The 12,648-nt window shown below is 36.5% G+C and overlaps 1 protein-coding gene across 1 annotated transcript; it reads left to right on the top strand.

Moving 5' to 3' along the window:
* Positions 1 to 52: 52 nt before the first annotated feature.
* LOC128858074 (uncharacterized) lies at positions 53 to 991 on the top strand. Its single transcript, XM_054094011.1, has one exon. It carries the CDS (start codon positions 320 to 322, stop codon positions 893 to 895), a length of 576 nt encoding a protein of 191 aa, XP_053949986.1. The 5' UTR covers positions 53 to 319; the 3' UTR covers positions 896 to 991.
* Positions 992 to 12,648: the final 11,657 nt, after the last annotated feature.

The following is a 12,648-nucleotide window of genomic DNA, read 5'->3' as shown; positions in this document are numbered from 1 at the left end:
TATTGTTCGTTGCTGTCAGTACCTTGCAACGTGTATGAATTCGCCTTGTTTTCTATTATGCGAACGAATGTGTTTTTGTTTTGTTAGGGAAAAGCGTGCTCATAAAAGCAATCGACTGGTTTGATTATAACTAAATATTGAAAGTATTCAAATCTTGAATGGAAGTACATATACAACTGTAAAATTCAAAAACCTAACACTTGTGCCGATCTCAGCTTTTTGCATAGTACATCGTTCGCAGTGGTAGGAGCCACTGATAGTTAATGCATAACTAAATTTCCCGCCAATAGTGTGCATTTTCTCAATCGATTACTGAAAAATGTCCAAACATGCGCATGCAAGTATTCCTTGTGATGAAAAAAATGTGGAAATAAAGGCAAGAATTGGAAGTGACCAAGAATTTGAACGTCGAGTGGAAATAGCACGTGAACTTACAAAGTCTACCGGCGAGTTACTGGAGCAGAAGGATGTGTTTTTTAACCTTCTAGACGAGATTGATGGTACAAGACTTAAACTGCGCTACCTACAGCCGCCAAAACCCTCGCAGTTGATTTATTATGTACGCCCCAATAAGACCGGACCAAAACTCTCAACATTCAATCGAGTCGATGTAGAAGATCCCGTATTGCTTGAGAAGATTTTGGCAAAAAGTAATGGCATAAAAGGAGTATTGGAGAAAAAGCGCTATTTATTTCTACACGGTCAAACGCGTATACATATGGATAAAGTGATAAATTTAGGTAACTTTATGGAATTCGAAGTTTGCCTGCGGCCAGACCAGTCGATAGAAGAGGGGCAGCAAATAGCTAACGAGTTGATGAAAATATTTAATATACGTGAGGAAGACTTAATGGCTGGTGCTTACTTTGATGAACTAATGAATATAAATCTTTAAGTAATATTTTTAACATTTTCTTTGGAATTTTTTTTCGAAATATGCATTATATACAAACATACATACTCAACTAGAAATAAATCGGTTTTACTTAATTTTGATATTGTTGTGAATAAAGCTTGGTAAAGGATGTGAGTTTCAAAATATATATGTACATATAAACATGCATACATATGTATTGCATATAAATGTTATAAGCCTCCTTTTCCATAGCTGTCGGTCCATAAGCAATCAAATGTGAAAAATTATATTTTTAAGGCTATAATTATTGTGATTGTTGTGACATCGAGAAATCGCTTGTTATAAAGTGTATCATCAACCAAGCGCAATATTGCAGAATGTGGTTGCCGGAACGCTGAGATTTCTCCATTGTATGTCAATTGTTTCTACACCGATGCTACTTTGTTTACCACGGACAAGTCGATTGATTTGTGGTAGGTAATTTAAAGATAATCATAGAATTTTGTCGAATATAACTGTGTACATAGGTTGTGCGAGATACACATATGTATAAGATGACAGCTGCATATTCGTTATTCAAACGATTCAGATTTATATCCGGTCAAGAAGATAGTCACTTCACCAGCATTTCGAAAAAATGTAAGGGGAATGTTTCATGTTGTCACATTGATACTTTTTTGGGTGGCGCAAGGCATTTCGAGCTGTACAGTTTTTATATATATCTATAGTACGTATGTATGTATCTGTGATCGTGAGCGTTGTACAGATCCATATGCAAAACACTCTATTACCACAAAACTAATACGGCTGTGTAAAGTAACGTTGGGCAATACGCCGGAATTGGGAAGGATCTCTCAGAAACATTTGATATCAAAGGTTGTTGCCTATTTTGTCACTTACATATGTACTTAATCTTATGTTTGAAAGTAGTATTCCAGCTGTCTGGCTACCTAGGCTTTATATTTATGAGATCGTTTCAATTATACGAAGTCATATGATAACATAGGACGACGATATTGATATCATAGGACTCAAAAAAAAAAAAAAAACAATCGCAACACTAATTCTAATTTTTATAAAATTGATAAAGAAGTAAAGAGCATGGATATGTAGTTGGACGGGGATGAGAGGATGAGTCTCGTCAACACACTCTTGTCACAGTTGTTAGCTATGGCTTTGAAGTTGTAGAAGGCTTTATTTGGTGTCAGTTTATCTCCGTTAATATCAGGTTTAAAATACAACGGATAATGACTTGCTAATACATACATATGTATGTATGAATGTGTGTATAAGTGGCTATTTGATATACTTTCATACATACATATATTTGTATGTATGTTCAGAATTCAAAGATATTAGTAGTCATTATTGTAGGTGGCGGCCGAGAAAAGCACAACCTCCTAGAAAAAATCAAATTGCCGATCGGCCAACGCGTATGTATGTAAATCCAATACATGCACAATAAACACTAATGCACATGCAAATTCTTGCCAACCCTACAGTCAAACCTACTAGTTCTGAACTACTTTATTACCAGTTCGCCTTGTAGTAGTTCGTCTTTTATGTTGTTTCAAGGCTAATGATCTCCTATGAAATATTAATTATCTGCCTATGCATCAACATTATACCAGTTGATGATATATGTGTATGTATAGTGTTTTCCAAACAGAGGTGTTGTTTTGATATTCAAAGAAAAATGCTACTTTTTAATATACATGATCGGATGTTTATTTCATTATAAAGAGGAAGGTAAGCCGTTAATAGTTGATAACTGGCACTCTTGAATTGGTTCTCTCTCACGTGCAGATCGTTCGGCTGTGGCGGTTCATAACGGATACAGGTGAAACATGTTTGGATGGCAGTGCAACTTTTCACAAATTCGTTTGGCAGTCAATGTGGCAAACGGTTTTATTTTTAAAATTAACACATTGAATTTTTTGCTTTCATTTCATAACTGCTACATGAACTAGCATGATTTCTTCCTTCATTAACTAGAGTGTCTGGTAATTTCACTTTTCACTACTGGGAATTGTTTGCATATGAAGTGAAAGCTTGCAACGATCAGTCATTCGTTTAAACTGGTTGGGTTGCATGTGCATGAGTGAGACAACATTATTTGCTATTTTTCTCCAGCAGGAAGAATGTTTTCGGCAGCAAGAAGCAGAAAGCATTTAAGGGGTTAGGGGTAGTAAGAGGCATGAAAAAATGATGATTTCCAATAATTTTTTTTTTTGCTAGTCAACTGCTTTATTTTACAAAAATAAAAACATAGCATTAATACATAATGTTTCAACTTGACCTTAGCAAAACTTCAAAAAACAAAATTAATTGTAAAAGTTATCGATGTTTGTGTGGAGCCCGTTTCTCCAGACGGGTCTTGCGGTGATTAATCTAAAATCAATCGCACAAGAGAAATTAGTTTCATTAATAGATAATCTTATGCCTGATATAAGCAAATTTTCATAAACATTGTGAGAAAGTGTAGTGAAGGTTAGGTTGGAATAAAAAAAATGATTAGGCACTCTGTATGCCGAATAATGATTCAGCTCATTGATCACATCAAGGACAATATAGCAAGCGTGTTATTCTCTTAGCTGGGGAGAAAAATTCCAAAAAAAAAATACAAAAAAAAAAAAAAACGATTACGCACAGGCCACGAACTGAAGGATCAGCAAAGGACGTACATAAATAAGTACAGATGGCGCAAAATTAATCAACCTATCGGAATATTTTATAATTTTTGCAAATGGCGTCGTATGCCAATCCTATTTAACACTTGTAAACTAGACAGCTGCAGTATACAAACAGACAAATGATGGGGCGCCAAAACGTCTAAGTAAAGATTTGCATCCTTCAATTTGTTTTTTACTTAGTACCAAAGTTATTCAAAAACAAAACGGGACTAATTCTCCGCCACCTTCTATGTCAGCAGCGTTGTCAAGAAAATCGTTTCGGATGAGTTGTGAGAACTTCTTGATGGGGATGGAAGGTGGGAACAATGCAGCAAAACTTTTCGGAGGTACATATGTACATAAAAAAAAAACACATGTGAACAAAATAATTTTAAAGAATTTTTTTTCAGATACTTTCCAACACCAAAGCAACTCAGATTTCGAGAGAGCAGTGAATTAAAAAAAGGGCGCAAAATATAAGATTTAATTGAGCTGCTTTTCTTAATATTTGGAAACATTAGCGCCAATTCCAATAGCCCATTCGACGAAGCTTAAGGAGATCTATGAAAATTTGGAAATTGTATTGGACAAGATAAAGTATTCAGAACATCAATGGCAAATTTGCGGGGATCTCAAAATCGCAACACTTCTTTTAGGCCAACAATCAGGATTCACAAAATATCGTTGCTATCTTGTGGGATAGCAGAGACAGAAAGAATCACTATGTGAAAAAAGAATGACCTACGAGAGTGCAATTAAATGTCGGTACTCAAAATGTAATACGAACACCATTAATTCAGCCTTCACGCTGTCTGCTACCGCCACTTCACATCAAATTAGGTCTCATGAAACAATATGTCAAAGCTCTGGACAAGGATTGTGATTGTTTTCAGTACTTGAGAGAAAAGTTTCCCGCGATAAGTGATGCCAAATTAAAACAGGGAATTTTTAATGGACCCCAAATTAGAACTCTATTTCAGGATGCTAATTTTATAGGTAAAATGAATGATACGGAGAGAGCACCTTGCGTAAGTGAAAAAAATGTGTCTCATAACTTTTTAGGAAATAATAAAAGTGAAAATTACAGGACAATAGTCGAAGAATTAGTGACAAATTACAAAAACTTAGGATGTTTAATGAATCTAAAATTACACTTCCTAGCTTTCATCAAGACATAAGTGAAATGGAGACTAGGTATCAAGGAAATTGGAATATCAACATGATGACAGACTATTGCTGGACACTCAAAAGAGATATACCAAAAGATAATAACAATGAAAGAGAAATCCTCTCCGTAGATCATTTGAAAATAAAAGAGTTCGATACCACCGGACAACAGTTTGAAAGTTAGGAAAATCGTTCTTCTAATTCTTTTTATACGTCATTTTCATAGATTTTACAATTTTTTTGAATTTTCAGATTTTAATCTTGTATTTTTTTAATAAAGATGTTTAAAAGATTTTTTTCAATTTTTTCAGCAGCAATTTTCTGCTATTTTATCCATTTTTTGCTATTTTATTCGAATTTTCGCTAATTTTTGGGGCTTTTTGCAATTTACTCGTAATTGAAGGCTGGACGGCCAAACTGACTTGAAATTCGTATTCCGCTGGTCGAAAAACATGGCCGTAGATAGGTGACACCCGGTGTACAGACAACTTGTTTTTTTTGTGTGCCAGTGATATCAACTAATCTTACTTGTACAATTTTTTGTCAAAAAAAGGGGTGGAGAAATTTCCCTTTTGGAAATACTAAAGGGTGGTTAAATTTCAAGGGCCGATGTTGAATATGAACCACACCTAAACGTCAATGACACCGTTGGACTTCTTTCTTTGAGGTTATTTGAAAGAAAAGGTGTACGTCGATAAGCCAGCAACAATTCAAGAGCTAAAGGATGAGATAATTCAGCATATTAACGGCATAGAACCTCAATTATGCCTCAGCGTCATCAAAAATTTGGACCATCGGATGGAGGTATGCCGCCGAGGCCCCGGCAGTCACTTGGCCAATATTTTGTTCCAAACGTAATTGAGCCATACCAATATTATCATAATAAAGAGAAATGACAATTTCCTAAAAAATTGTATTTTATTTAAAATCAACACCGGCCCTTGAAACTTAACCACTCTTTATAATATTTTCCAGTGTAATTATTAAACTGAAAATAATGAATTCATAGTAAATCAGTGCTTGTTTTTCTATTTATTTATTTATTATTATTTAATTTTTTTTTATTATTGGAAAAATTGTCTTTACGTGTTAGTACAATTTCTACTAAATAAAAGCTATTTTGAAAAAAAAATTTAAATTTCTTAAAAAATTAAGTAAATCCTTTACTTTAATATAATATGTACATACATAGCGCTCATTTATCGCAAGAGTATCATAATCCAAAAACGAAAACATCGAGAAAACAGGTTCAAAGATTTCGATTGACTATGCCTCGTTAAGTAAAAGTGAAGACAGATTTTCATATTTTAGATTTCCTGATAAGATTGGGTTGGGTAATAAGTTCATAGCGTTTTTATATTTTCTTTTATTTTATAAAGATTCTTTGCTGTTGGGCAAAGGGGAAGTATTCATTAGATAGAACTCTTTCTGCTCTACTATGTTAATTATAGTTTTGAGATATTATATTTAATTTTTTATTAGTTTTGAGGCGTGGAAATGGAATACCCAAGAGGCAAAAATCAACATTTTCGCCACCTGCTCTTCTTTGCTTTTCATCGAGGTCAAAATGCTGCCGGAGCAGCTCTGGACATTTGCGACGTGTATGGAGAAAGTGTCATAAGTCAGTCTATAGCACGGAAATGGTTTGCAAAGTTCAAAAATGGTGACTTTGACTCGATGACACATCCCGCAGCGCAAGGTCTTCTGAATTCAAACCAATCGAAAATTAGCGGAAAAAATGAACTGCGAACACAAAATTCTCAATCACCTTCGTTCAATGGGATTTACCCAAAAGTTGGGAGCCTGGGTGCCTCACGAGCTCAACAAAAAAAAAAAAAAAAAACAAGTCGCGTTCAAATTACTTCTCAGCATCTCGCCCGCCATCGAGCAACACGCGATCATAAACAGCGTCAATATGAAGCATAGAAAGAAGTGGATGGCTCCAAAAGATACGCCGAAGTCGAGAGTCAAGCCGGATCTTCTTCCAAAGAAGTGATATGTCCCTGGTGGGACTTGGAGGGCATGGTGCATTGGGAAATGCTCAAAAGAATTCCACGGTTAACAAGGAGCTCTACATTGTCCAGCTACCGCGCGTGAATGAGGCTATTCGACTGAAAAGACCTGATCGACTTGGTCAAACCGTACACCTTCGCGACAACGCCAGGCCCCATGTTGCCCAAGTCGTCAAATCCGCACTCCAAGAGCTCGAATGGGAGACCCTTCAGCATCCGGACTCCCTGTCAAACCATATGAAGGGTGTTACCTCCGTTAACAAAGAGGTTCTTAAAAACTGGCTCAATAGCTTCTTTGACACCAGACCAAGCGATTTTTGGCGGAGCGCCATCAAAAAATTGATCGAGAGGTGGGAAGAGGTTGCAAACAGCAACGGCGCATATAGTATAATTGATTAACTTATTAATCTAATTATTGTTTTTTGTCTAAATAAAAGTCTTCGGTAAAAGCGCTACGAACTTATTTTCCAGCCTAGGAGAGGTCGCCATGCACGTTTTACACAGCAGAGCTGCCGGTAATTTCTTCATATTTTTCTGCATTTTTTATTTTTGGGTTAGAAATTTACCAAAAACAACTTTTTTTTGACTCAGTTTGGTTTGGAATTGGAAGTTAATACAATATAATTAAGAAATAGCCTTCGCAAATTTATTTAACCCTAGAACACTTAAGTTTGACCCAAACGCAAGCGAAAAAACGGATATTCGACGAAAAAAAATCTATATTTATGAAACAGCAGTAAAAAAAGGGAATTAAGAATTACTCCCAAATTTGCTTATATGAAAAATGCAGCAATGAACTCGCCAGATACTCTAAGTCCTAGAAAAGCTAATAAGACAGAATTTGCTCAGGGCACGACTAATAGTAAAGTGAAACTTATATTTATTGATAGGTGTGGTTTTAATTTACATTTAAAAAGATATGAAGTCGGTACCAATGCTGGTAGTAGACCAAGTGTGATTGAATCGGCAGTGAGGACCAGAAATACTATTTTAATCATAGCTGGTAAGAGTAATGTCATGTCCTATTACCAAATAATTTAAAACTTAGTTTGTTTCTACAGGAACTTATTGAAAAGCTGTAAGAAACACCATAACTATCGAGAATGGTTCTTGATTTTGAACAATGCAAATATCGTGCTACAATACTCAATACCAATCCTCAGTCTTGATTATACATTAATTGCATACATACTTCAATGCTCAGCTATGATTAATGTTTCAGAGATGCCTGACTGCTTCATATAACAATTTTGATTATTATTGCCGCCATATATGATTATTATTTCATGCAGGCCTGATAGGAAGAATGAGCGAGGCAGCTATTAAGTCTATATGAATGTTAAAAATGAAATGCAAAAATCACATACATCCAAATATTTTCCATTGTTCTGCTGCATTGCTCTTAAAAGCCTGATAGTAAATACTGAAGTAGATTTCATTCAGCGCTGAACAACAGAAGATTGATTAGATGACGCTCGGCGTCTTGTAGGGTGCTTTATCAGTTATGACGGCAATAAAGAAATATACATTTGAGAACAAAGTATTAAAGCTTTTAACAAAACTGGTTTATTATAATACATGTGAATCATAAACCTTGCAATTCACATATACATTCATCATACGTCACGTAGTACCAGTCAGGATGCCATCAAATGCTGAGGCTAAGGCAAATGCATTAAAAGCAGAAATTCAGTAAGCTTTTGTTGTTTTACTTTTAACTGAACCATTCTAGTGGATTTCGCACATATGTATATGTATGTATATTGACAATGCATGTGATTGGGATGTATTTTAACAATTTCTGTAGTTGTTGAAGTGGTTGAGTATTTCCACTGAAATAGTCCTAATTAGTGACTAGCACCGTTTTACTCGTACTACCACCGTCCTCGTATAATGATTTTTTTTTTTGTTTTTCTAAGTCAAATCCATTTAGTGAGGTCCAAGTAAAGCAGCAATTTCTTTATCTCAATGTCTGAGATCTCATTAATTTGCAGCAAGAAAGGCTTACCAAAGGAGCGGAGTCGTGCCCTAGCTAGCCCTGGACATTCACATAAGTAGTGGAAAAGACTTTCCTTCGCTCCTTCCGCTTGATAGGAGAAGATAGGATTGAAGGGTAGGTTGAGTCTAGCTGCATGATACCCTACTTTCCACTGGCCTGTAAGGGTTGCAGTGATGAGTGAGATGTTTGGCCGAGAACATCCTAACAGATCATTCGTCCTTTGGATTTTGTATGACGGCCATGTGCTTTTTGTTGTAATGCATGTAGTTAGTTGCTTCCATCTTCTTTCGGCTAAAGCATGATAGTGTGAAGCAATGGATGCTTTTAATGTGTTGAGTGGGGTGGAGATTACCACCGTCTATGCTAAGTCTAGTGTCGAACCTTTTCTTGCTAGCTCATCCGCTGTCTCATTATCCCGTATGTTCCTGTGACCGGGAACCAATATCAGAGTGATTTCGCGCCAATGACTAAGCATTTCCAGCTCCTCTCTACACTGTAAGACTAGTTTGGATGAAATGGAGTTGGAGTCCAAGGCCTTTATAGCTGCTTGACTGTCTGAGAAGATAGCTACTCTTGCACCAACTTCCTTTTAGAGTTTTAGTGATTTGCATGCTTCTCTGACCGCTAACAGTTCTGCCTGGAACACGCTGGCATAGTCAGTAAGACAACTTGACTGAGATATGTTGAGTGGCTCCGAATGGAAGCCAGCTCCTACACCGCAGTTCATCTTAGAACCATCGGTATAGATTTCGATATCGTATCTTCCAATCACCTTCCCTTTGCTCCATTCGGCTCTCGGTGGAAAACGTACCGTAAAGCCTTTCTTGAAGTTAAGGTCGGGGACTGTGTAGTTTTATCTGTTTTTGAGCAGCGAGGATCCCTGTAAGAGGGTCTTACTGTGACCGTACGACCTTGTTGTCCAGCTTCCTATGTCTCTGAGTCTCACCGCGCTGCAGGGAGCTATTGTTTTTCTGTAACTTCCGTTTTGTAGATGGGCTCGGAAAAAGTGATGCGAAACGAAATTTTTTGACGACTTTATTGCATACATTGCTCCTTGTAATATAATAATTGAAAATCGTATGAATAATCCAACCGTTATTTTTCAATTCTCTATTCACACTCACAGATAGGAGAGATTGTCGTCTTTGTCTACAAGGAGGCGAAAAGCTTCGTTGAATCGTTTCTATTGTATTGTATGCAAGAATCCAGTTTACTTTACTTCCACCGAATCCATAAATAAATATTATTTCATATTTTACCATAAGTTTTATTGTAATAAACATTTTCTCTTCAACAGTCAAAATAAAGAACAAAATAAGAAAATCCTTTTTTTCACAAACCAAAATATTTTCAGCGATTATTTTTACTTCTGTAGGTAGCTCATGCCAAAACCAATGAAAAATGTAAGAAATTAAAAATATATACCTGCGATACTTAAAAATGAATTATACAAGGTGAATTCGAACATAAACAAGGCTGACGTCATAAAAATGTTTTTGATGGCGCCATCTTTTTAATGAGTTAGTGCGTTGGAAGTTACATCCGTAGCTGAGTGAAAGCTTGGCGACATTCGGTTCAGTGGAAGCGATGTTATTGCGTCTAAAGTGTCAGTATGTTTGTGTCATCGGTACAAAAAATAAGATTCGAACAAAAAGCTAATATCAAATTTTGTTTTAAAATCGGTAAAACGATTACCGAAACATTTGAATTGATGCAGAAAGTGTATGGCGATAATTGTCTATCTCGTGCCAGAGTTCATGAGTGGTTTACACGTTTCAGAGATGGTTGTGAGGACATAAATGACAATGAACATACGGGCTGCCCGAAATCAGTAATCACCGAAAACTCCATCGAAATCGTTCGTAAATTTATAAAAATGAATGGAAATCATCGTTGAAATTCATGGAATCGGAATTGAATATCTCCAAAACAGCGATTTATGGCATTTTAACTGATCATTTGGGTTTATGAAAGGTCTGTGCACGTTTCATTCCGCACAAGTTAACTGAGGAGCAAAATATGCTCAGAATTCAGCTTTCGAAGGACTTCATGAAAGAGGCGAGAAAAGACGAGAACTTCTTTTACAACATTGTAACTGGTGATGAAACGTGGTGTTTCCAACATGAGCCTGAATCTAAGGGTCAAAGTGCCGAATGGAAGGCCCTAGTCGAGCCACCACCCAAAAAATCGTGCTTGGAGAAATCAAAAATCAAGTCGATGCTCATTTGTTTTCACTATTCCAAGGGAATTGTCCACAAGCAGTTCGTGCCAACGGGTCAAACCGTCAATGCAATTTTCTATCTTGGCGTTTTGAAGCGTTTGTTGCATCGCATTCATCGAATTCGCCCTGAATACCCGAAGGAGGAAGCTGGCGCTTATTGCATGAAAATGCACCAACTCATCGATCCACTCTTGTGACTGATTTTTTAACTAGAAATCGCATTTTAACCATCAATCACTCACCGTATTCGCCTGATATGGCTCCCTGTGACTTCTATCTATTCGAAAAATTGCACTTGGCCATGAAAGGAAAACGTTTTGCGTCTGTAGAGGCCATCCAAAAGGCTTGTACCGACATCCTGAAGGATATTCCGGTCAATGACTTGAAACACTTTTTCGAAAAACTTTTAGATCGCGCAAAACACTGTATCGAGGCCAGAGGGGACTATTTTGAATAAATAAACTCGAAGCTATCAGAACATAGCTCCGGTCGTTTCTATTTTAGCTCAGTCTTGCTTATTTTGCACTTCACCTTGTAAATGTGGCGCATTTGCCACATATTCCCATACATAGGGGTGTGCTCAGACCCGGGTGCCAAAACGAAGGTTTTAAAAAAGGGTAGCAGAGTAGCAACTTTTGCCCCGTTTAACCAATTTTTTCGAAATAAACAAAATCAATAAAATCGTTTAGAATGAATTGAATATTTGTGTACTGATTTTTCTTTAAAGTTATTTTTCTTAAATTTATTTTAGTTGTTGGCGTAGCAACGCGCGCCGGGTACAGCTAGTTTTAAATAAAAAAGGGTTAACTTTCTTTGCAAGGAAGCATCAACCAAAGGGTATCGGAATTCAGCCGATCGGAAAAGCATCACTAGACAACTTCGTCTTCTTCCAATCTAGGCCGATCTCGAAATCTGTTGCCGGAAAGTGATATACGCAATTTCAATGAAGTGCCGCGACATGAATAAAGTTAGCTTTTGTCCACGTTTTGTGCTGCAAGAAAAACAGTATTGCCTGATAACTTTTTTAGTAAAATTTTTCATTTCCATGCTTTAGAGAACTTTTTTTTAGAATTTGCTCTGAAATAAAAGGAATCATACAAAATAAAAGGGAGATCACACAAATTTCTAATATCTGGAGCATTCGTTAACCTATCAAAGCAAGTGATACGTGAAATTAAAGGCACGGAAATGACTTTTTTTGGTTAATACTTCATTGTTTTAATAAATGAAATATTTTCAACATGTTTACAAAGTTAAAAAATATATTTTTTGTGTTTGCAAAAATATGAAAATATAAGAAATTTTTTGTAAGCCTAATATGTCTAATAGAAAAAAAATCCGCAATCACTTGCCGCTTTTATAAACATAGAAATTGGATTTTTTTTTGGTGGGTGAGGTAGGGTTCAAAATGCCTTCGCACTTACAGCGACCGTCGTCTACTGCGGCGAGTGGTATGGCCACTAAAACAATACCTCCTCTCCTTCTGGGGAGACACCCCTCCCGGAACTGCTTTCTATATTTCTTCGGGAGGGCCCAGAACGGCATCCATAAAGGACCAATTCTATTCACCCACGTCTGGGTCCGCCATATTTGTAGCCAGCTTTCATGCTATAGGCTTTGTCTTTTTGAGTCTCTATCTGTGCGGCTTCGCTTTGTTGCAGTGTGGCGAGGTCAATCTTTTTTTCATAATACGCTCTCGATATACATATTTCTTTCCAGCT

This window comes from Anastrepha ludens, chromosome 3 (genome assembly GCF_028408465.1).
Source record: "Anastrepha ludens isolate Willacy chromosome 3, idAnaLude1.1, whole genome shotgun sequence".
Classification (NCBI taxonomy): Eukaryota; Metazoa; Arthropoda; class Insecta; order Diptera; family Tephritidae; genus Anastrepha; species Anastrepha ludens.
This window is presented reverse-complemented; position numbering and strand designations above follow the sequence as displayed.

Excerpts from the sequence above, each read along its gene's own strand:
- LOC128858074 (XM_054094011.1), top strand. The coding sequence starts at position 320 with ATGTCCAAACATGCGCATGCAAGTATTCCTTGTGATGAAAAAAATGTG.